The 25,121-nt window shown below is 41.5% G+C and overlaps 1 protein-coding gene across 1 annotated transcript in view; it reads right to left on the bottom strand.

Moving 5' to 3' along the window:
- CSMD3 (CUB and Sushi multiple domains 3) overlaps window positions 1-25,121 on the bottom strand; it is a 1,047,538-nt gene that overhangs the window by 479,543 nt on the left and 542,874 nt on the right. The window contains exons 13-15 of the mRNA XM_085893781.1: window positions 14,849-14,952; window positions 14,446-14,558; window positions 1,757-1,939 (exon numbers count right to left, since the gene is read on the bottom strand). Coding sequence (XP_085749907.1) covers window positions 1,757-1,939; window positions 14,446-14,558; window positions 14,849-14,952 — 400 coding nt within the window. The remainder of the gene's footprint in view (window positions 1-1,756; window positions 1,940-14,445; window positions 14,559-14,848; window positions 14,953-25,121) is intronic.

Genomic DNA, 25,121 nt, shown 5'->3' with positions numbered 1-25,121 from the left:
GTTGATAAGAGAACAAGATGAGATCAGTTCAAAAAACTATATTGATAACACTGCAATACTCGCCAGAATACAACTACAAAAAAATACAGTTTCAGTACTTTTTCAATTGGGATAATTACCCTAAAGCTCAATTTGTTTAGCTGGCTACTGTCTGGTGAAGAACTTCCAAAAACTATCTGAAGAAAAACTTCTGCAATGTCAAAAATGAAAGCATGGATATATTATTTTAAAATAGCTAAGTTTTTTTCATTTTCATGAACAATGCACAAATTGATACCATTGTGCTCGTTTCCAAAAAAAAAATCTCACACAGCAGGCCGAAGCACAAGGACTATTGCTCTCACATCGCATAAATGTTGGTGGCACATTTGTTTCTTGCAGCTTCTCTACTGCTCGAGCTGCCATTGCTCTCTCAACTCGTCAACTCCTCCAAGATGCACCTGTTCTTCCAATAACCCCTCTTGGTTCAACTCTCAAAATCTAGGCTGCCTACTTCTACTCTTTTGTTCCTTTTTTCTCTTCTTTGGGTAACTGCCTTCCAGAGAGGGTTCAATCACACTCTTCCCTCCAGTCCTTAAAGCAAAGTGAGGTACCATCATCTCATGTCATTCCCAATCCAAAACTACATATTTTTACCCTTCATAACATAACCAAACCCAACTGTTATATTTGCAGGTTCCTGTGTTTCCTCCCCTATTCCTTTCCTGGTGTTTAACAAAGTTTACAAAATGTAGAAAAGATAATTTGACACGTGAATGCATCAGAGAGAGAGAGAGAGAGAGAGAGACAGAGACAGAGACAGAGACAGAGACAGAGACAGAGACAGAGACAGAGACAGAGACAGAGACAGAGACAGAGACAGAGACAGAGACAGAGACAGAGACAGAGAGAGAGAGAGAGAGAGAGACAGAGAGAGAGAGAGAGAGAGAGAGAGAGAGAGAGAGAGAGAGAGAGAGAGAGAGAGAGAGACACAACATCAAATTCTTCTCACTCACATTATGGCATGCAAAATGATATATAATGGGTGCAAGACCTTTGACCTTTGAACTGTTGAACCCGAAATTGAATCAGTTCACCTTTGTATTTCAGTCCATACTTATGCCAAGTTGAGTTCAAAACTCTTCAGTGGTTCACAAGTTATTGCATGGTAGCAAAAAATTTCAAGGAAAAAGAACATGATTTTAGACCTTTGACCTTTTAAACCCACAATCAAATCTTTTAAACCCACAATCAAATCAGTTCAACTTTTTGCTATACTCCATGCTTGAGCAAAATTTGGTTGAAATCCATTCAGTGGTTCACAAGTTTTTGTGGTAACAAAAAAACTGACAATGGATGAATGACAATGAAGGACAGACGTAGGGATGTACAGCCAGACGGACAACTCAAAAACATAATGCCTCTGGCCTTTGACTGCGGAGACATAAAAAGGAGAATGCTTTTCAACTTGTGGGGTACCGAGTTCCTATCATCGCACGACTGGTACATTGCTATTTTATCTTCATTCTTCCATAAGCCTAAAACTTCCATGAGCTTAAAAACCTGTCTAGGACAACAAATGTATTGTGGGATGAAAGATGGAGATGGTGGAATTTATTTTCTGACTTTAATGAGAAAAGGAAGTGCTATTAAATTGTGACATCGTACCACGATATAGCAGTGATGATGCACAGATTTCAGGAGTTTGCAATGATGCAAAAACTTTCATTTATTTGGTTTCTCTGAACATATACTCTGTTCAATAATCAGCACTTACAGGTGCACTGGGGTACGTTCGCCGACCACTGGCTGTTTTTCTGGCACGTGATGCTCCGTTCCCCAGAGAGTTCAAATGCATCCTGGCACTGGAACTTGAGCAAAGCCCCATGGGAGAAGTTTCCTCCGATGCGGTGTCCGTGCGCAGGAACACCAGGATCCCCGCAGATCCCAGGAGATATTTCTGAGAGAAATGAGAATCTGAGAAGGCTTGATCGTGAATAAGAGTGTAAGTTTATCAGGCAATGATCCAATATTCATTCATTCATTCATGCACCATGTTCTATGCAGAGCGTCAGTGCTGCAGAAGCAGTTTCTTGGGGAGGGTTCTATTCCATTCCATTGGAACCATACTCTGTGCAGAGCGTTGGTACTGCCTAAGCAGTCTCATTGGCTATTGGGCACAATCCTCGATGGGTCAGCACTCCAACACAGGATACCAGCAAGCTGCTACTCATTTTGCTGACCTCGGAAGGATGACAGGCTGAGTTAACCCCACATGGTATTACAATCCTGGATGGGATGCCACGATGACACAGGAATTTAGAATTTGTTTGTGGTGTGTCGACGATAGCTCACCTACTCTTCACAAATAACATTGTGGGATCTTTAACATCCACCAACTAATGCCAGCAGATGGGAGGTCCAGGTAACATCCATCCAAAAGATGACACATGCATTGATGAATCACCCTGCCTGTAAAACCTTATAGCTGGACCAAGATTCAAACCCAGGCTAGACAGCTTCCAGGCAAGTGTACGTATCTCTCGGCCATCCTACCAGCCCATCTAGTATCACCATTGATTATATTTCTCTCACAGTGCTGGTTAAGTTAGGTTGAACGATATTTGAACCATAATTTCACTCCCTGGCTGATGCAGCTTCCTGTGATGCACACCGGGATGATTAAGACCTCACACTTCGCACTGTGATTCACATCCTTAAAACAAAATGGCTGCATCTGATGTCTGTGGCACGACTTGAGCGTCACTTTCAGGCCGGGCCTACACGAGGAAATTGAGCAACGAGCGCCCAAACCTCTGGAAATTACAACCTGTAATGCTGTTTCGGTGCAACCAAGATGTTTGCTACTGCAATAAATATCATGTTATTCCCAATTGAGAATGCGAAAACAACTTAAAGCATATTGGGAAGAAATAACTAAAAATGTTAATGCTGCAATAATCAGCAGTAACCTTTTGAGGCAAGTATGGCAAGCTGTAGTTGGACTAATTGCATGATAGCTGCGGTGGAGATGTGAACGGAGGGTGTTATTAAATTCACTCAGAGCAGCCGAAAAGACAAAAAAAAAAAAAAAAAAACATAAAGCAACTTTTTACTCATTTTCTTATCGTGTGGATTTTCCTTTCTGTGCTTGTGAATGCCAACAGCAGGAATAAATCTTTAATTGTGTTCCGAATATTCAGGCACGATCTGCTCACATCGTTAGGCAGCCTAAAAATCTTCCCGCTCCCTTTGAACCATCAGGCCCCACTGCGTGCTTCTCAGAATTCCCTTTTATCATTTAAACCGCCATCGGCAATGAAAATCATAAATATCATTTCACGTTTTCCACATTTACCCAAAACCAGAGCTCAAATTCACAACAACAAAAAATGGAATTATTTACATTTACATTTACATTCTGCTGTCATTGCACTTCCTTTTAATTAAAATAACAATAATAAACTTTGGGGATGTCTTCCGAACTTTAAATTTCAAATAAACGTCTTTTGAATCATGACCAAAATAATAGCCGATAAGTGCAAGGCCAACCAGACTCGGTGGTGTGATGGTTCGAGTGTCCACTCCGAGTGTGGGAGGTTGATGGTTCAAAACCCCGGCTGAGTCACACCAAACACTTTAAAAAAGGTACGTGCTGCTTCCTTGCTTGACGGTTGGCATGTAAAAGTGATAGAGCATGGACAAACGACGTTGGAAGGAAATGGAAAACCTCCCAGGAAAACCCTTGCCAAGAACCTGCTTTGGCAGCACCATTACTTTATAAAGAGGAAGGAACATTAAAATCAAAAAAGTCTTTTCCAGGAAAAATCCATGAACGCTTGGATGTTGGATGTGTTCAAGTTGGTGGAGAGGGAGGGTGAGGGTGGTCTTTCCTGTTACAAATGCTTGGAGGTGGCCTGTTTAAGAGGTTGGGTGGACAAAATGAGGAAAGGGTTTACATCTTTGATAGATTTCTCAGAGAGTGGGGGATCGCATGAAGAAAGTCGTTGTCTTTGTTTGATGGGTCGATGATAGGTGTTATTGGGGGTGTGGGTGGCATGAAGTGTGATGGTGTGAGTGATGACAGGGGTACTGAGTGTGCTGCTGGTGTTGAAGGTGCAGAGGGAGTGGGCAAAGGACTAGGTGTGAAGGTTATGTATGAGAGTGTTGGTGATGATGTGGTGGCAAGCTGTGCATGTGGGGGTGCTATTGTGGGGGGGGAGGGGGAGGTCAAACGGTGGTGATTGCATTGTGGTTACGGTTGGTGCTGGGAGTGCTGTAGGGGCAAGAGGTGATGGGGATGCTGTGAATGTTTACAAGGATGGTTGAACGTATGATGGGGCAGTGGTGCATGTGTCTGTGATTGTGGGCATCGAATAGGGAGGTGAAGGAGGTGAGAAGGAGGTAGGGGGGTGGCCAATGACAACGTTTTTGTCAGGGATGAGGCTTATGAAAATGTGGACCCTCCATTTTGTCACAATAACACGAAAAATAAAGTTTTATGCTATTTTAGAGGGGTGGGGATGGGGGATATTGATGGAATGCTGGATGACGTTTTCTCGAGCCCCATACTGGGAGCATTGGTGGTGGTGCATGCGAGGGGGGGGGAGAGGAACCAATGTGGGGGCAGAAGGATCTGTTTGTAACCTTTGAAGATGGGGTATGAGTTATAATTTTTATCTCTTGTTTTTATACATGATCTAAGGCTTGTAGTCGAGCTCAGACACACACACACACACACACACACACACACACACACACACACACACACACACACACACACACGACTGTGAAATGGGACAAACACAGCCACTGAGCTTTTGTAAGGTCAGGCCAGATTAGATCTGTTACTTGCTACAAGTACCATGTAAACCTGTACTAACTGTTCCATGGTCGGGTTTTCGTTGACTAAACCGTCTTCCCCACCAGGTTTCCTGGTGAGGAGGGTGTATGGATATGGACACCCATCAGGATTAAAAACAAAACCTGTCAAAGGGTGGAGGACCTCCTTGTGAGCCAAAGGCCATCCATATCTAGTGCCCAAAAGTGCCTGCAGATGCCCTCCTGCAGTTGGGTTACATCTTTTTTAGGAGGTTGGTGGCAGGATTTGCACTCTGACCACCGAAAAACACTTCAATTCCACAAAAAAAAACAAAAAAAAAAAACCGCAAAGAAAACCAAAAACCTGCTCCACGGGAGTACCTCCTGTGCAGCTGCCCATCGCGGGACAGCTCACCGAATGACGTGGTTGGGGCAAAGCCTTCGGGACCCCCATTCCTTGATAAGATGAAAAGCAGAAGATAAACATCCAGGGTCAGATTGCGGTTGTATGTGTCAGGGTTGTGCTGATGTGTCGTCTACCAGACAGCGGTCTCTGTGGGTTAACCTGAGGCAGTCCCTTTGAGTGGGTGCCTGGAATGTCCTATCCCAAAGAGAGGATGATCACCTGTCTCTGAACCGTTATCATCTGAGCTCAAGCATTTGAACATCGGGATTGCAGCACTCTCTGAGGTTCGGAGACCGGATTGCGGCGAGATCATGGCGGGTGGTGACACCTACTATTGGTCTAGTCGCTCTGATGGTTACCATGCCCAAGGAATTGCTGTAGCTATGTCCAATAAGCTGACCCCAATGATAATTGAGGTAACACTGGTCAACGAGCGTATTATGAGACAAAGGATTCGTCACTCCTTGGGTGTCATTTCCCTGGTCTCTGTCTATGCTCCGACTGAGATGAGCGATCTCACCAGGGAGGACGTATTATATGCCGTGCTCAAGTCTGTGGTTGATCATTGCCCTTGGAGAGATACTCTTCTATTCTTGGGGGATTTCAATAGATTGACTGGCACTGATAGAGATGGTTATGAAAAAATGTGTTGGTCCCCACGGGTCTGGCAATGTGAACCTGAATAGCACTAAGTACCTTGACTTGGCACTGAAACCATGAACCAGTCACCCTAAGTCCATGAATTCTTGCAAACAGGCTCATCAGTTCTACCGGAGTGCTCAGTTCCTCAATACCGACCACACGCTGGTTGTAGCAACTCTGAAGTTGCAGCTTAAATCCAGGAGAATGGCGCCATCGCAGCCTATGCCTGATGTTGGCAATCTCAAGGACGAGAGGGTAGCTGAGGAGTTTGCGAACAGGCCGAGTGTGGATTTGGGGGGGGTCTGGGTGCTTTGGGAAATCCTAGCTGGATGCACACGGCCTAATTTTAGCAGCTCACTTCCAGTCTCTGTGTAAGCATGAGAGCATCTTTTGGTTATTAGAATGAGGTAATGTCAATAATCATTGGATTCCGAACCCAATTCCCATAGCTGACTTCCTGTTTGTACGAAATGCCACACAATCGCTGACTGTCCTAATATTGCGAATCACATCGCCCTTTTGTGCTCAACCAAATGTGAATGGAGATGTCGTCCAGTTTCCCCGATACATGCTTCATTCACCACAGTCCTTGCGAGCGGAGCTCTACATCATCACTCCTGATTTATCACTAACCGGAATGTTTAGTTGAAACACTACGGATTGTGCATCGTGGTTTGTGGGCGACTCCAGCACATGCACCTCACATTACTTTGGCGATTCTCACCCAGTGTTACAGTATTAATCAGACCTCTCGGTTCATAACATCACATAATTGTCTCTGATCTTTGTTGAGTCTTGGTGAATTTCTCGATCAATTGAGATCTCTTGAAATTTTCCTTTTGTCCAAGTAGTTTATGAAGAAATAGCAAATTGATGTAAATGAACTGCGAAGGGATCAGAAGCACAGTATTGTCGGTTTTAATAACATTTTAATGGTAGTGCCTGTGTCATGGATTTTAATGACAATTAAACGTTAGAAAATCTCTCGAGAGATATTTCGCAGGTATAGCACATAGCCTTGCGTGTTCCTTGACCGCATATCATTGGGGAGTCACATTAACATTTCACAATCAAGGGATTTGATTTGGTGAAACCACGCATCTCAAAATCAGATATTTTGAATTTGACCAATGCAGAGACAAACAATGGCCTTGTCAGTTTCAACGGGCATTGTGGAATCAGTAACAAGCACCAAAAAGGCGAGCAAAATGAGATAGCTTTAACTGAGTGAAAGTGTGAAAAGAGCTTTTATGGAACTACTTACTGTAAGGGTTTGCAATACAAGTGAAAGATAAGATTTTAAAATGTAAAAAAAAAAACATGATAACGCATTTGGTAATGAAATAGTTATCAGTTTCCTCTTAGTAGAAGAGCCACTCTTGTGGAACGATACCGCAAAGCCACGAAGTAGAAGAGCCACTCTTGTGGAATGATACTTTTGTCTTTGTGGATTAAGATTAATAGTGACGTGGCCTTGTGATGATAACGTTTTCATCAAAAATTAAGGTTCCAAACCCTCCCCCCCCCTCCCAAAAAAAAAAACTCAAGGAAATTAATACTTGAGGAACTACAAGGGCACTCGGTAGAGCGCTCACCTCTGCCACATCGTGCCTGATCCACGAGAACAGATCAGGCCCATTACATTTTTGAAATATCATGCTTTATATCGATTTTGGCCCCATCTCTCAATGGTGAAGAATCACTTTAAAAATTAAATAATTCTTGTGTTTAGATCCGGATTCGGATCGTCACCAAAATCGAATCAATTCGTCCGTGCCCCACACCCAACCTGTCCACCAAGTTTCATCTGAATCCGTCCACAAAGTTTTGAGATGTCGTGCTATATATTAGTTTAGCTTGATCTCTCAATGAGGAAGAATCACTTAAAAAAACTTCTTGAATCCGGATCCGGATTCGGATCTTCCACCGAAATTGAAACAATTCTTCCTTGTCACACACCCATCGTGTCCACCAAGTTTCATCCGAATCCGTCTGCAACTTTTTGAGATATCCTGTACACAAACAGACAAACAAAAAGACAGACAAACAGACAGAAAGGGGTGAAAACAACCTCCTTCACCTTCAGTGGTGGAGGTAATTAAAAAATTCTGGTATCCAGATCCAGATTTTGATCTTAAACAAAATCGAATAAATTTGTCATGGCCACACACCCAACCTGTGCTCCACGCTTCATCTGAATCTGTCCACAACTTTTTGAGACGTCTCGCTATATATCAGTTTAGCCCGATCACTCAATGGTGAAGAATTAATAAAAAAAATTATTAGATCCAGATCCGGACTTGGATCTTCACCAAAATTGAATAAATTCTTCCTTGTCACACCCAACGTGTCCTCCAATTTTCATCCGAGTCCGTCCACAACTTTTTGAGATATCATGCTATAAATCGTTTTTGGACCCATCTCTCTCAATGGTGAAGAATCACTTTAAAAATTAAATAATTCTTGTGTTTAGATCCGGATTCGGATCGTCACCAAAATCGAATCAATTCGTCCGTGCCACACACCCAACCTGTCCACCAAGTTTCATCTGAATCCGTCCACAAAGTTTTGAGATGTCGTGCTACATATTAGTTTAGCCTGATCTCTCAATGAGGAAGAATCACTTTAAAAAAACTTCTCGAATCCGGATCCGGATTCGGATCTTCCACCGAAATTGAAACAATTCTTCCTTGTCACACACCCATCGTGTCCACCAAGTTTCATCTGAATCCGTCTGCAACTTTGAGTTATCTTGTACACAAACAGACAAACAGACAGACAAACAGACAGAAAGGGGTGAAAACATAACCTCCTTCACCCTCAGTGGTGGAGGTAATTAAATAATTCTCGTATCCAGATCCAGATTTTGATCTTAAACAAAATCGAATAAATTTGTCATGGCCACACACCCAACCTGTGCTCCCGTTTCATCTGAATCTGTGCACAACTTTTTGAGACGTCTCGCTATATATCAGTTTAGCCCGATCACTCAATGGTGAAGAATCACTAAAAAAAATTATTAGATCCAGATCCGGACTTGGATCTTCACCAAAATTGAACAAATTCTTCCTTGTCACACCCAACGTGTCCTCCAAGTTTCATCCGAGTCCGTCCACAACTTTTTGAGATATCATGCTATATATCGTTTTTGGACCCATCTCTCTCAATGGTGAAGAATCACTTTAAAAATATATAATAGCTGGATTCGGATCAGGATCTTCACCAAAATCTAATTGGTTAGTCCTTGTCACACACCCAACTTGTCCATCAAATTTCATCCAGATCCGTCCCCAACTTTTTGAGAGATCGTGCCAAGTATCATTTTGGTCCAACCTCTCAATGGTGAAGAAGCACTTAAAAATTCTAGTTGTCAGATCCGGATCTGTATCTTCACCAAAACCGAATCAGTTGGTCCTTGTTACACAACAAACCTCTCCACAAAATTTAATCAGGATCCGTCTCAAACTTTTTGAGATATCCTGCACACAATCAAGCAAACAAAACAGACAAAGAAACAGACAGACAGAAAAGGGTGACAACATAACCTCCTTCACCTTTGGTGGTGGAGGGAACTAGAACGCACTCGGTAAAGTGCATACCTCCACCACACTGAACAGTTTACATTTTGTATCTCACTGATAGGCCAAACCAACATCTAATCCTGGCTTGTTCTTGTCAACGACCCAACTCGTCTCCCAAGTTTTGTCATAATCCATCCACAACTTGTGAGATATGCTGGTATAGTTTTTGGCTCCATCTCTGAATAGTGAAAAATTGTGCTGGAAATTAAAAAAAAAAAAAAAAATCGCATCCGTATCCACATCGAAAATATACAATGCAGTGTCACACCAATGCCAATGGAACAGGTGCATGGTTTGATTTGTGTCTGAAACGTCTGGGTGTTTGAATCACATTGATAAAAATCATTTCACTTGTCCATTAAGTCTTGATATAAATGTCTTTTCGAGGTCATAATGCTGTTGTCTTTCAGACAGCATGCGATAAGAGGGTACCCCAAAATTGACGTGGTGTTTATTCCAAAAAAACAGAGATTGAGCCTCTTGATAAACGCAATCACACTGGTGATATTGAAACTGTGATGGAGCAGAGTGAGTTTGTATACAACTGAGAAAGGACAAAATGGGAAGAAGCAAACACATAAATAACATATACAGTGCCGACAGAAAGTCTACAACCCCTTTCCAAATTTTCACCTTTTGTTGCCTCATAGCCTGGAATTAAATTGCATTAAATCAGACTTTTCGCACCTTTATTTACACATCGTAACCCACAACTTCCAAGTGAAAAACAAATTCTACAAATTTCAGAAAATTAATGAACTGGAATGACACTCGGTAGAGCGCATACCTCTGCCACGTTATGCCTGATCCACCAGAACATATCAGGCCCAATACATTTTTGAAATATCATGCTATCCAGTGTTATATCCGTTTCGCCCGATCTCTCAATGGTGAAGAATCACTTTAAAAATTAAAAAAATTCTCGTATCCAGATCCGGATTAGGATCTTCACCAAAATCGAATCAATTCGTCATCGCAACACAACCAACCTGTTCACTGATTCGTCTAAATCCATCGGCAACTATTTGAGATATCCTGTACACAAACAGACAAACAAACAGACAGACAGGAGTGAAAACATAACCTCCTTCACCTTCAGTGGTGGAGGTAATTAAATAATTCTCGTATCTTGATCCAGATTTGGATCTTAACCAAAATCGAATCAATTTGTCACGGTCACACACCCAACCTGTGCACCACGTTTCATCTGAATCCGTCAACAACTTTTTGAGACATCATGCCATATATTAGTTTAGCCCTGTCTCTCAAATGTGAAAAATTACTTCAAAAATTATCGGATCCGGATTCGGATCTTCACCAAAATTGAATCAATTCCTCCTTGTCACACACCCAATGTGTCCAAAAGTTTTGTCCGAATCCGTCCACAAACTTTTTGAGATATTGTACTATATATCGTGTTTGGCCCTATCTCTCAATGGTGAAGAATCACTTAAAAAATTCTCCGGATCGGATCCGGATCGAAAAAAAAAAAAGGAGTCGGATCCAGATCCGGATCTGGATCTTCACCAAAATCGAAACAGTTCACCCTTGTCACACTCCCATCCTGCCCACCAATTTTCATCTGGATACGTCCACAACTTTTTGAGATATCTTTCACCCAAACAAACAAACAAACCAACACAAAAGAAAAGGACTTCGTGCAGAAAACGATACCTGCAAAACCCACCCCCCCCTCTCCAAAGGTTGTCAAGGATTCATCAAATTGTCCATTTCATTAAGATTAAAATTCACAATCTTAATCAAAGTTCAGGTCAATCAGATGAAAAATGATTATTTTTCAGATTGAAATTGATGATTTTAGAAGTTTGACCTTGAGTTGACCTTTGACCTTTTGACCTCAAAAAATCAGTGGTTTCCCAATTTACTGATGCGGTATGCAAATCTTGCTCAAATTTCAAGTCAATCAGATGAAAAATGACGATTTTAGAAGTTTGATCTCAAGATGACCTTTGACTTCAAAATCAATCGGCTTCTCAGTTGAGACTACATCTACAACCTGGTAAAGTTTCATGACGATCGGTTCAGAATTGTGACCTGTAGGCGATAAACAAACAAACAGACAGACAGACAGACAGAAAAACAAAATCGACTGACTAATATACTTGAAAAATCTTCGATTTTGCAAGTAACAAACAAACAGACAGTGACGAGTGAAAACATAACCTCCTTCACCTTTGGTGGCGGAGGTAAAAATTACAAAACTAGAATATCTTGGTTGGATAAGTGTCCACCCCCCTGAGATAATACGTGGTGGAAGCACCTTTGACAGCAATTACAGCTGTGAGTCTGTTGGGATAGGTCTCTGCCAAATTTGCACACCTTGATTGGGAAATATTTGCCCATTCTTCTGAACAAAACTGTTGTTTCTTCTGTACAAAGTTAAGTTGCCTGGGGAGTGTTCGTGGACAGCAATCTTCAAGTCAAGCCACAGATTTTCGAATCGATTCAGGTCGGGGCTCTGACTGGGCCACTCAATGACATTTATCTTATTGTTCCTGAGCCACTCCAGTGTAGCTTTGGCTGTGTGCTTCGGGTTATTTTCATGCTGAAAGGTGAATTCCCGTCACAATTTCAGGTTTCTTGCAAAGGGCGGCAGGTTTATTGTTGGATTTTACTGTATTTTGCTCCATCCATTTTCCCTTCTATCCTGACAAGTGTGCCAGCCCCTGCTGGTGAGACATATCCGTGTAACATGATGCTGCCACCACGATGCTTCACAGTAGGGATGGTGTTCTTTGGTTGATGTGCTGTTTTGGGTTTGTGCCAAACGTAATTAGTTTTGCATTTCAGCCAAAAAGTTCCATCTTGGTTTCTTTCGTCACACCACAAAACTTTTTGCCACATGGCTTCAGAATCTCCGGAGTGTTTTTTTTTTTGCATACCTCAAAGAGGACTCAAGGTGAGCTTTTTTGAGTGATGCCTTCCTTCTTGTCACCCTGCCATACAGGCCAGACTTGTGGAATGCTTGGGATATTCTTGTCACTTTTTTTGCCATAAAAACAGTCTTTGCCTTCAAGGCATGTAGCTCTTTCAAAGTTGCCATTGGCCTCTTGGTGGCCTCTGATCGGTCTCCTCCTTGCTTGGTCATCCATTTTAGAGGGACGGCCTGATGTAAGGAGGGTCTTGGTGGTACCATACGCCTTCCACTTCTTGATTATTTTATTGACTGTGCTCCAAGGCATAAAAACACCACACCCCCGCGAAATTCAAAACACCTCATCACCACATTATTAAGAACACCACACCACCATGAAATTCAAAACTCATCAACACCACGATATTACAAACACCTCACCACCACACATTCCCCAGTGCCTCCGGGTTGTTAAAAGACTGCGTTTTGGCTCTGCATGTGGATCGGGATGGGGGTGCGGGTTGACGCACTCTGGACTTGTGTTATGCATGTACTGGTGTGTGTGTGTGTGTGTGTGTGTGTGTGTGTGTGTGTGTGTGTGTGTGTGTGTGTGTGTGTGTGTGTGTGTGTGTGTGTTGTTGTTGCGTAATGGCGTGTTAGCAGTATGTGGAGCAGTGCTTTGCAGTGGCATGGTGATTTATTGTGGCGGTGTATGCATACCAAAGCTATTGTTGAAACTACCCGTATCCTAGCTCTTGCACCAACCTCTTATAGATGCTTTAACCAATGGGTTGTACTGCATCAGGAGAGAAATGGTTTGACTTGATCTCCCGATGCAGTACAAATCTCCCTCTACAGTACAACCTAAAAACTCTGCCTTTTATCAACAAAATTATTAGGTAGGTTTGAATCACTTTTATACATAAAATATCTGACTGCCACGATTCTTCCACCCAAGATAAAGCATATGTATCCGTGATGAGATATGTGTTGTAGATGACCGGAGGTGCAGCCACATGTATATTGTAGAGTGCAGAAATTACTACCAGAATCCCAACGGTGCCTGGAATGTGGCAAGCAATACTGTCCGACCTACTTAGAACCACCATGGGAACAAAGCCAAGGATATTTTGAGAAATAGGGGGAGGAGAGGGGAGGAAAGGGAAGGATGGAGGTTGGGGGGGGGTGGTGATGGCAGTTACGCTACCCACGTAGTTCCACAATCCCCGTTCATTTGATAACAAAACAGAAATACATTTGAAATAGGTAACCGAGAGACATATTCTGTGCCTCAAAGGTAGCTAAATTCAATTCAATCAGGACAGTAAGGTACCCTGGACAATGAACCGTGAAAACTCTTCACATATCAGGACGTTGTGATACAAATTGCAGTTGACTAAATAACCAACCCAGATAAGAATGCGTTCAAAATAATCGTAAACAAGGGCCTACTGATGAGAAGTATTCAATGGGATCTGTGACATATCCAATTAAGGGATGACATAATTAGATTAGAAATGCCACTGAAACACTATGGGATATTGTAATTCCAAAAACAGGAGGACATACGTTTGTCAAACTTGAATGTAAATATAAATTCCAATAAAGGAAACTGTCCCTGTTTAAATTAGATTTGTATAGGCATAATTAAGGTCTGAGTGCAGGGAATGAAAACATGGTAAGGTTTCACCATTAAAGGCAACATCAAGGACCATCCGGCAGAGTAGAAAATTTGAAGATATTCCATTGAAGATGAAAATTATACTCCAGAACATCAAAGATTTCAACAAATTTAATGTTCTTGAGTTTTTTTTTTTCGACGTTGAAAGAATTCAAGCAGCCTCACATCTGAGCTGTCTATTCCTGCACATGATTGTGATCGCAAATGCAGGATCAAAATCACCCCGTGAAGCACGTCATGCTCTCAGGTCGCGAGCACTAAGCTAGCTGGCCGATCAAAATGTTGGCATTACGGATACAATGCTTCTCATGGATCATTTAATTAAATTAAACAAATTAAAACAAAGGACAACGCAAAAGTTATTGAAAGCCAAAATAAATTAAAGCCACAATCTGTGTTACGAGCCAAAAATTGCATTCATTCTTGAAAAACATTTTAAAATAGAAAAAAAAATAAGCACCTTGGTAAGTCAGCTTGAAACCCATGGAATTGATACTTTCATCAGTATGCAGTTCAAGCCACATGTCACTTGCCACGCTCACAACTAGATCTGGTATGTTTGTTCCTGACAGTCTGAAAGACAACAATGAAAAGGCGACAAACATAAGCTGTGTTTCAACAAACATTCAAGTCAGGTATTTGAAACATACAGGCGTTAACAGATGACTTTTCCAGGACCAGCCGAAGTCAACCTTTGAACTTTGTACTTGCCATATTAGGGAGACAAGCATCCAGCTCCAGCTAAATGCATATACTGCCACATCTATGCAGGTTTCACAAAATGGCCATGAGCTAAAAACACTTCATGGCTACGTCACGCTATAGTGCTTAATGAATGGTGTTGAGATTATGTTGGCACTTACGTCGTGATGATGCTGGTTGCATCTCCTGCGTCTGCCCCATTACCGATGGTGAGCGTATCAAAGTCTCGTTCGAGCTCAAACTGCTCAAAACTTATCTGGATCACCTGCATCAAAGGGAGATGGATTTTCTACTTTTATGAAAGGTCATTTCTCCAACAATCAAATGGAGGTAGATATTGACTGTGCTTGGCATAAATGTAAGCCACAAAAAAAAAATAATGAAAGAGAGCTGTGAAAAACTGATTTGAAGAAATGGACCTCTTGCAGAGGGAACACTGTATTGGGAAATATCCCATAGCTTGGATCCTGCTTGAGCTGAAAGTACATATTTTCACTGGAAGAAAAAAAAAAATCAAAGTTTGCTGAATATAGAAATCTCAGCTCAAGGAGCAGCCAAACCACAGAGGGTAATAGATTCACAAATTTACAGAGGATCAAAGGGGAACAGGGATATAAAGAAAAAACGTGAGTGTACGAGGGGCAGAAAGTATGGGGTGAGGGAGGAGAATGGGTCAGTGAGAGTAAAGGAGAGCAGCAGTGGGGGTGTTTATGTTAAAATTACAAGGTGATGATGGGCGTCGGTCTTGAAGGGCTGTAGGGAGGGGTAAGAGACAACAGGCACAGGGAGTCCTTTCCAGAGATGACAAAGTATAGGGATGAAGGTGAACATTCAGCTTAGAATTGGGAATGATAACCGGGTGTGAAGTTCTGGAAGAATGCGTATGACCTGGGTGGGCTAGGAGAGGGTGGTGATGGGAATAGAGGTGATAGAAACCTGAGTCCACCAACCTCCCTGCGATGGGCCAAAAACAGACCTTGGCATTCGGCCTCCAGTTGACAGATGTCAGTAACAACGGAGAGACTCAGAATTGATTGCTTTTACTCGCTTTTATGTGAGCAAGATGAGAAGTAGCGGCATTAGCTCAGAGTGAAAACACAAACACTGACAAGTCTGGAGACGGCGATGGTTCACGAGCAATGTACACGGTTCGCCTTTTTTATTTTTTGACCTTCGAGGGGACGCCACGGGCAAATTGGCGGAAATCGGGAAAAACGTAAATGATGAAAGTTATAGTACTCGAAGAGCACTACTTGCATATCAACTTTAATTCGAAACAGTTGGAAACCCGAGGAGCTCGATGCCCAATTTATTGATTTTTTGACATTTTCTAAGTTCGTGACATTGTGACCTTGACCTTGGGGCTATGCAGGTGCCACTGGTCTAACCAAATACAGAAACCTCTGCTAGATTCGACAAACCCCCTCGGAGAAGATGTAACTTGAAATCGGCTACCCCCTAAAAACACATGTTTTTTGGGCGTGGCTCGGCCCATAATGGGCGCACCATGCCCATTCTCAGGAAAACACAACTAGATCATGATATAAACCTCCCACCAAAATTTTATCAGGATCGGATCAAAACCCACGGAGCTATGCTCGGGACAGACAGACAGACACCCATAACGAATATAGTGGTCACTTACTGACTCGTGAACCAATACTTCAGATGAAGGCCATATACAACATGTTGAACTTTCAATGCTTGGAACGGACTCCGATTAAAATACTGAGGTGTCAGCCAGTCTTCGGGGCCATTTTCAAGATATGGTCCACCCTACGGAAGTTGTGACATTAATGTGAGGCCAAGGATCTCCAAGATCTGTGCTTTTTCAGGAATTGGCCAGAAACGTAGACTCGGGGGTTGAAAGATGATTTATTTGGTGAGACAGAGTAAACTAGAAGGGTTCTAGGTAGAGAGCATACCTCCGCCAGGCTGATTTGTTTATGTTTTGTATCCTACTGATAGGCTGGATCTGGATTTGGACCTGAACTAAAATGTAATCTGCTTGTTATTGTCACCTAACCAATTCTCACCCACCAAGTTTCGTCTGAATTTGTCCATAACTTTTGAAATGTCGTGCCGCATGTCGTTTTATCTCCGTCACTCAATGGTGAAGAATCACTGAAAAAAGATATCGGATCCAGATACGGATTCAGATGTTCAGAAAAGTCGAATCAATTCATCATAGTTACATACCCAATCTTCCCACCGAGTTTCGTCTGAATTCGTCCACAACTTTTTGAGATATTTTGTTCACAAACAAACAGACAGACAGGGGTACAAACATAACCTCCATCCACCTTCGGTGGCGGAGGTAATTAATAGGATTTTTCTGCAACGAAAGACAGCTTCCAGAAGCTGACCAATAACACTTATTGTCTCCAGATCTGTAGAGATCGATGCCACATCAGCCTTCGTTTTGGAAGTGTGGTGTGAAGTTCTGCACACAGGATGGAGTCATGAACAAATTTGGCACAAAGGATATTCCAGAGGAGCAGAGTGGTAATTGATTTCGACCAATAAGGAGGACAGTACTAAAACGCTTCCTGATGAGACACCAGCCTCGAGAGGGAGATCATGACATGGATCTTTAAAGTGCAGAAAGGAGTAGTCAGAGAGCCAATGATGTTGGGGAGCATCCTGTGTGAGAAAGGTTTCTGTCAGAGAGATAATGCCAAGCAATGCAGAGATAACCTGAATAGAGGAGGAGGAGGTGATTGGGACCATACTCTGTGCAAAGGGTTGGTGCTGCTGAAGCAGTCTCCTTGGCTATTGGGTGCAATCCTGGAGGGGTCGCCACTCCGACACAGTATACCAGCAAGCTGGCACTCATTTTGCCAACCTTGGAAGGACGATAGGCCGAGTTAACCCCACCTGGTAATAATTCAACAGCTGAGCAGGATTTGAACTCAAGACCATGGGATCCAAAGCCCACCACCCCAACCATTAAGCCAACACCAGGCATACATGAATAGAGAGATCTGAGAAGATTTATTTTTGCATATCAGGTGTGAGGGAGAGCAACAGAGACTGAATGGATTGAAGCATTAGCGAAGAGCGGTGGGAGAGATTGATGTTTGGGGAAATTGGAGGGGGATGAGAGCAGGAGGAACGAACAAATGAAGCAGACGAGGGGCAGGAGGACTGAGGTGAGTGGTGAGCAATCTGAGCAAAAGGTAACAGAGATGGCAGAAGTTGTTACAGAAGGAGTTTCAGGTGGATTTCAGCATTTATAACATTTATACAACATGGTCTGCATTACTGCAGCTCAAAATCCAGCAAACGATCATAAACATTGAATCCAGGGTGGAAAAGTAAACTACAAAATGCCCCGAAGGAAACAGTGCAAAATTATTTTGATGAGAAGCAAGATTTGGGCTTTGCTACTGGCAAGGATGTGCCTCTGGAAAATAGGAAGAACAAAGGTTGTGGGGGTGGGATCGTGGGATGGAGGGAAGGCCAAAGGAAGAGAGAAGGGACTGGGAAAACAATTGGCAGACCAGAAGTATAAAACATTCATAATTACCTCCTGAGAACATTCCTCATGACCGACTAAGAAACATTTCTTGGTTGAACCTATATGATGGGGGCAAAAGGACAAGATTTTGCTCTCATGTCGCAGACAAGTGGGTGGTGGCATCTACAGTATGGTCTTACTCCTTCTTCCTCAGCCTTCTGACCCTCCATTAGCAATTCCAGGATGTACACATTCTTCGAGTAACTCCTTCCTGGTTTAAATATCAAAATCCAGGATTTTTGCACACCTCTACTCTTTTGATCCTCTATTTTTCCCCCATTTGTTGAACCGCCTTCAACATACTCTTCCCTCCAGGGCTTCAGAGCAACTCCATCTCATGTCATCCTCCATCCCAACCCACAATCTTATTTTTTTTACCTCCATTAACCCGATATATCCCAACCCTCTTGTTGGAGGTTCCACTCCTCTCTTTCTCTCCTCTTTTCCTATTTTGCTTGATTTGTTGTGTCTCTGGTCCCACTGTCAGGAAATTGTAATTTTTACATGAACCTAAATTTTGTATCCAAATTTTTTTTAAATAAATCAGAGAAATAATTAATTACTGGACCACATGAAGGATCTGGACCACATGTAACACTATCAATTAAAACAGAATATCCAATGAAGTATGGGACGTTTGGGTCAAGAATTCACATCAAGGATGTTAACTCATGCAAGATGAGCATGAGCTTAACTCGGAAAACCCAAACACGTTTCAAACAGCAAGTATAAACAAAAACAAAGAAGACACCGGTGGACAACAATAAATAAAATAACGTTTACCGATGTGAAAAAAACAAAACAACCGGGGGGCTCAAAATAATCCAGCTGGTAGACTTAGCTTTGAAAGAACCAAACAGGACTCGTACACCCAGCGCGAACCAGAAATGAAAGAGCGAGCGCAGAAGAAAAAAATATTTTAATTTATGTAAAAAAAAACTAACAAAAGAGTAGAAAACTGCGATATCTTTCGGTCTGCATGAAATGCTTGGTGTATTTTCACATTATTAATAGAGCGCCCTTGGTCCCACCAACCTCAAACAAAGCAAAACACACGTAATACATCTCCAGCCATGCAGAGATGTGGCTGCGAACGATGTGGTTGACATGTAAAAAAACAAAAGTATCTAACCTAAAGTACAGGTGGAAATGTCAGTTTAAATGGACAGCAAATGTAAGCATATGGGGGTTATAAGCTGCACCAGTGTACACAGCCGCAGCCACAAACCAGGCACATGTGGTCAGATGGTATTTTCCATGTGCTAATGAGAATGAAACATAATTGGACATGGAGGTGATGAGGCCCATACTTTTGCTGCAATAGACAATTAATAACATTGCATAATGACACCCCATGGGTTTAGCACTGTGTGCTGCAATGCCATTTGCTGGCCCACTGAGAGCCAAAGCATTATCTCAGCTACAGTCTGAAGTTCATAAGGCATCATAGAATGGTGGAACAATGAGGTGTGCAGAGCAACTGCAGTAAGGGCATTGTAACCATTTCTAAATTACCACAGGTACTCGTCTATTCCCAACCCAAGTTGTGAAATGTCACCCATCTTGGAGAGTAAAGTTTTAGCGTTTACAAAAAAATTAATAAATACAGAGATTGAGGCTCGTGGAAGAGGTGAGAAAGTTATATTTTGGGGTTTTACAACTTGCTTTATGATTGCTTCATATTACCTGGTCATCATGAAGACGTCATCAATCCCTCCTTCACTTATTACAAAAAAGACACAGTAAAGTTTACAACTTGATTGCTCACATTTCTGTCATCGTGTTTCGTCAAGTCATCTGGAAATTTTTGATTAAGTGGATAAATATTTTGTATTAAAGTAGCCTCGATGTGTGGATAAAGGCAGTGCGGTAAATTCAATTTACATAACGAATTAGATATAAGCTTTTGTTCAAGTTCCACAAAGAAGGTGACGAGCTAATGAAAAAGCATGTGGTATGAGGAGTAAGCAAGCTAATTGGAGGAATAATTGAACAGGAAACAAAAACATGTGTTCAGGGGGCATTTGTCAGGGTGGAAGGAATCTGACGTCTGCAGGGATAAATCCATTTATAATTCAAATAAATAATAAGCTTGGGGTTAAGGTAAGGCAGCCGGGAAAGAGAGAAGCATGTGAAGGATAGTTATGATGTTTTAGGGGATATCAAGGGAAGAGGGAATTTAATTTGGACAAAGGTGAAGATAGGAAGAAGTGGATGCAGCATTGGTAAAGCTGATTTTCTCAAAGGAGAGACACCGCAGTGTGTAGCTCAGGAAAGTAATTTATGGAGAATGGTAGAGTAAAGAATCAAGCAGTAAAATATCTGGAAGAAATAAATAGGACAAAAGATATTAAAAAGGGCAATATGACTAAGTCTGATGAATCATTGTATAGAAATCTGGTTGGCCATATCTAAAGGACTGTATTCAGTTTGGACCATGTTATTATAACTAGAAAGGGTTGAGAATGTTTTCAGGGTTAGAAGGAAATATTAGAGAGGACAAACACTTTTATTGAAAAAAAAATAAAAAAAATATATCATGTGGGATAGGATGGAGTATTTGAGAAAAAAAAATTAGTACTGAGAGCAAGTTTAATAGTTTGGCCGGAAAGGTTGTATGATTTAAACAACTAAAAAGAAAATTAGACAAGTTGCGGTACATTCAAAGTACACCGCCCACATGCCAAATAAATAAATAACAAATCCTCCAGCACGAGACATTGGCAGTCGCCCAGCGATGCCGCCACGCAACGCATGGAGACGGAATTGGGAGTGACTGGTGTATAATAATTGATTAATTAAATGCATTATTAAAAATATACAATTATCATAAAATAATTAATTCATTAATCAATTGTCTAATAGCATACCCGAAACAAACACTGTTTCATTCAAATCCGTAACTTTTTGAAAACTAAGTAATTAATCAAAAAATCAAATATTAATCGATTAATTGATTAATTAATAAATCAATAATTCCCTTTCCAGCCAAATATCCTATTCACTGATGTGTCCAAATATCAGATTCCAAGCTCAAAAGGGGCCTGAGATATTGCCCAAATGAGAAAAAAAGCAATTAATTAAGCGATAATAACGAAGTAATTAATCAATTGATTTATTCATCAAAAATAAAAAGTTATAGTTTTTTGCCAAAGCACTTGTTCACTGTTGTGCCCAAATTTCAGCTTCCTTGCTCAAAGGATGGCTGAGATATCGCCCGAACAAACAAATAAACAAAAAACCAACAAGAAAACAAACTAACGGAATGAAAACTGAGTATGCCCTTTCATGCTTTGTCCTCCCCAGGTTTCTGCAGGGATCACACGGTCGACCATCAACCCCCTTTTGGTGAAACTTCCTCATTCCAGGATCTCTGCTCCCCTCCCCTCATTTGTTCCTCTTTTTTTCCCACGTGTGGAACCAACTTCAACATCCTCTTCCATCTCATTCTTCCCTCCAGGTCTTCAAGACAGCTCTTCACCACCATCTCAGATGGTCTCGGATCCAAAACCATGATTTTTTTTTCTACCCTCATTAATCCCAATACCCCACCCCAACCCCTCCTCCTTCCAAATTTCCAGTTTTCCCTCCTGAGAGTTCCCTTCTGTATCCATCTTGTCCTCCCCATGGATCATTTCCTGCCCCTAATTCCTCCCCACACACGATGTTTGTCCGCCTATCTCTGTCTTGGCCTTCTGCTTTTCTGTTGGTGTTTCCCCCTTCTCTCTGCTGTTCCTTTTGTCTGGTTGCATCCTGATCTGTTCAATGTACTTCCAATAGCTCTTTCCTGAGCCTCGACGATGCACACAAAAAAAACCCAAAAAATATTGTAACGTGTTTTCCCCAAACAAGCTTAAAAATGCTCCAAAATTCATGAACTAAAGAATAGCATTTCAAAATGTCAAAGAGGGGGAGAAGATGATCCCAGACTACCTCCTCCCCATCCTAATGTGATGCGCTTTCCTTGGTTCCTTGATCAAGATTGTGTATTAAGCTACTCGACACATCCACCCACCCCCTTTTTGAAACGTTTCATGGCCTCTGGCACCTGGTTGAGTAGGTAAACATGAGTGTGTACTGCGTATATGTGCTTCTGGTCAGCTGTGTGTATCCTCCCCCTCTTGGATTTATAGTTGCACCTTCCAACCGTCCAATCCCTCTCCGAGCTTCCCCACTTTCCCTTTACATTTTTATAAATCTGCTTTCCCTTAAAATACACCTGTATAATATTAAATCTCTGTTGAACATTAGAATCTCACTAAATATACCTTTCTTCACACTACGTTGCCCATTCTCTGGCAATGACATTTTTATTCCTCACATTTGGCTTTCTTTTTGGTATCAAAGTGTTTCGGTTGAACGGGTTTTAAAGTTCCCACGGGCCGCATTCAGCGAATTGCATTCGAGAATTACCTGGGTTCAGGGTGTCATCACCCGACGAGGTTATAAAGTGATATTTACACATTGGCAGGAATCACGGTGCAGGATATTCCTGTCCCAACAAATGCTTGAAAAATGTGACCCATGGGAACTTTAAAACTCGATAAAGCATAACACTTTGGTGTCAAAACGAAAGCCAAATATGAGGAACAAAAACGTCAGTGCCAGAGAATGGGCAATGTCGAGTGAAGAAAGACATATTTAGTGGGATTCTAATGTTCAACGGAGATTAAATACTTTACAACAATATATTGGGGAAACAAGTTTCAAAGGTTGTCATTGAGACACAAACTGAAATATCCAGTTTGCAATAAATGATTTGAGATTCTTGAGCACAAGAGCAAGTTAAAAAGTCATTCATTTTACAAACATCATATGATCTACAAGAATAAATTGGTCATGCACACTAAGTTCGAGTAACCTACTTACCTTGATTTGAAAATGGTATAGATATACGGTGCTGATCAAGTCAAATACTTCTGATGAGATGATGATTAAATTAAATGAGATGCAATTAAAACTAGAACGGCATGTGGAAAGCGCATGCTCTCACCGCGAGCGTTCACTCTGAACAAAAATACCATCGTTAACTGAACATGCTACTATTATGGCCCACATACCCATATCATCCTTCCACCCTATTATGTCACATAGTTTCTTAGCATGGGCTATGGATGTCATAAATTTAATACTTCACTAACATCGGGTCATAGATCAGATATATGAAGTTTCAGATTTTTTGGATAAAGATTTCAATTCAACCAATCATGGCTGGAATACCACTTCGCCGATGACATCATTGTTATCCCCCGATACACCCAATGGGGAGTTGATGACATATGCCAAGTTTCAATTTTTCGTTGAGTGGTTTCAGAGAAAATGATGTCCAATTTTTTTCATTTATTCCAATATGGCTGTCACACCATGTGACCAAAGACGTCAGAGTTCGCAATAAAATATTCTCCATGAGGAGTCCCTCCTACGTTTAAAGTTTCACATTGATCAGCCAAGCAGTGGCAGAGAAAACATTTTAAAAAGTAAAAATATATAGATGTGAACGGACACACACACACACACACACACACACACACACACACACACACACACACACACACACACACACACACACACACACTGAAATAGTCTTGCATTTCCTTTGGGAAGACCAATGAGATAAAGGCCTCAAGGAGGCTTGGTCAGCTCAGTCTGGAAAGGGGAGGAGGGGAGCAATTAAATAAATAAACAAGTACACATCGTACTTTGTGCCAGCCCACTGACCACAGAGAGGGATAAATGATTGTCAGTGAAAGAAATGACATTGTGTAATAGGCAAATTAATAATGCCAGAAAGTAAATGGATATACAGTGAGTGTCCTGTAAAAGTATTCATCCCCCTCCAACGTTTTCACATTTTGTTTCCAACTGAGCTTATTTCATGATGCTTTCAAATCAAACTTGGAATATAGTCTTCACAAACCACTCTAAAGTGATAAAAGTTAAAAACAATGCAGATAAAATAGGAATTAGTTAGATTCACAGAGAAAATCAGATGATTCTCAGTTGCAGAAGTATTCAAACCCTTTGTGCCTCATTAAACCTGAAACCACTTCAGGAGTAAATTATTTGTTTGAAAAGTTACAAAATAAGTTTTAACGGTTTCACCTGTATGTAATCAGTGGTTTAACTTTAAAAAAAAAATAAGCTCCACCACTTATCTAAGGATTTTTAAGGTGCATCTCACTTGGTCAACCAAGGCAAGCATGAAGACGAAGGAGGTTTCCAAAGAAGTCAGACATAAAGTGGTGGAGAAGCACCGTTCAGGAGAGGATTATAAGAAGATTTCAAAGTTACTCATTATCCCTTTGAGTATGGTGAAATCCATCATGAAGAAGTGGAAGATGTATCATAATCACCAAGACTCTACCCAGATCAGGTTGTCCATCCAAACTCGGCAACCGGGCAAGCAGGAAACTGGTTCAGGATGTTATTGTAAATCCAACATTGAAAGATCTACAAGGCTCTATGTCTGAGATGGGGGGTCAGTGTTCATCAATCAACAATATCCTATTCCCATCACAAAGCTGGCCTCTATGGACAGGTAGCAAGAAAGAAGCCATTACTGAAAAAGACACATCTAAAAGCTGATATGGAGTTTGTGAAAAAGCATCTTAATGATACTGCAGGAATGTGGGGAAACGTTTTCTGGTCAGAAGAGACAAAAATTGATCTTTTTGGTCGAAATTCAAGCGTTATGTCTGGTGTAAGCATAACACCACAATAATTGCCCAGTCAACACCATCCCTACTGTCAAGTATGGTGGTGGCAGCATCATGTTGTGGAGCTGCTTTTCATCAGCAGAGACTGGCAAGCTTGTCAGGATAGAATGGACAATGGATGGTGCAAATTGTAGGAGAATCCTTGATGAAAACCTGCTTGAGTCAGCCATGAATCTGAAACTGGGTAGGAGATTCACA

Source organism: Eptatretus burgeri, chromosome 9, assembly GCF_056783735.1.
Source record: "Eptatretus burgeri isolate ZD-2024b chromosome 9, Ebu_testis_v1, whole genome shotgun sequence".
Lineage (NCBI taxonomy): Eukaryota > Metazoa > Chordata > Myxini > Myxiniformes > Myxinidae > Eptatretus > Eptatretus burgeri.
This window is presented reverse-complemented; position numbering and strand designations above follow the sequence as displayed.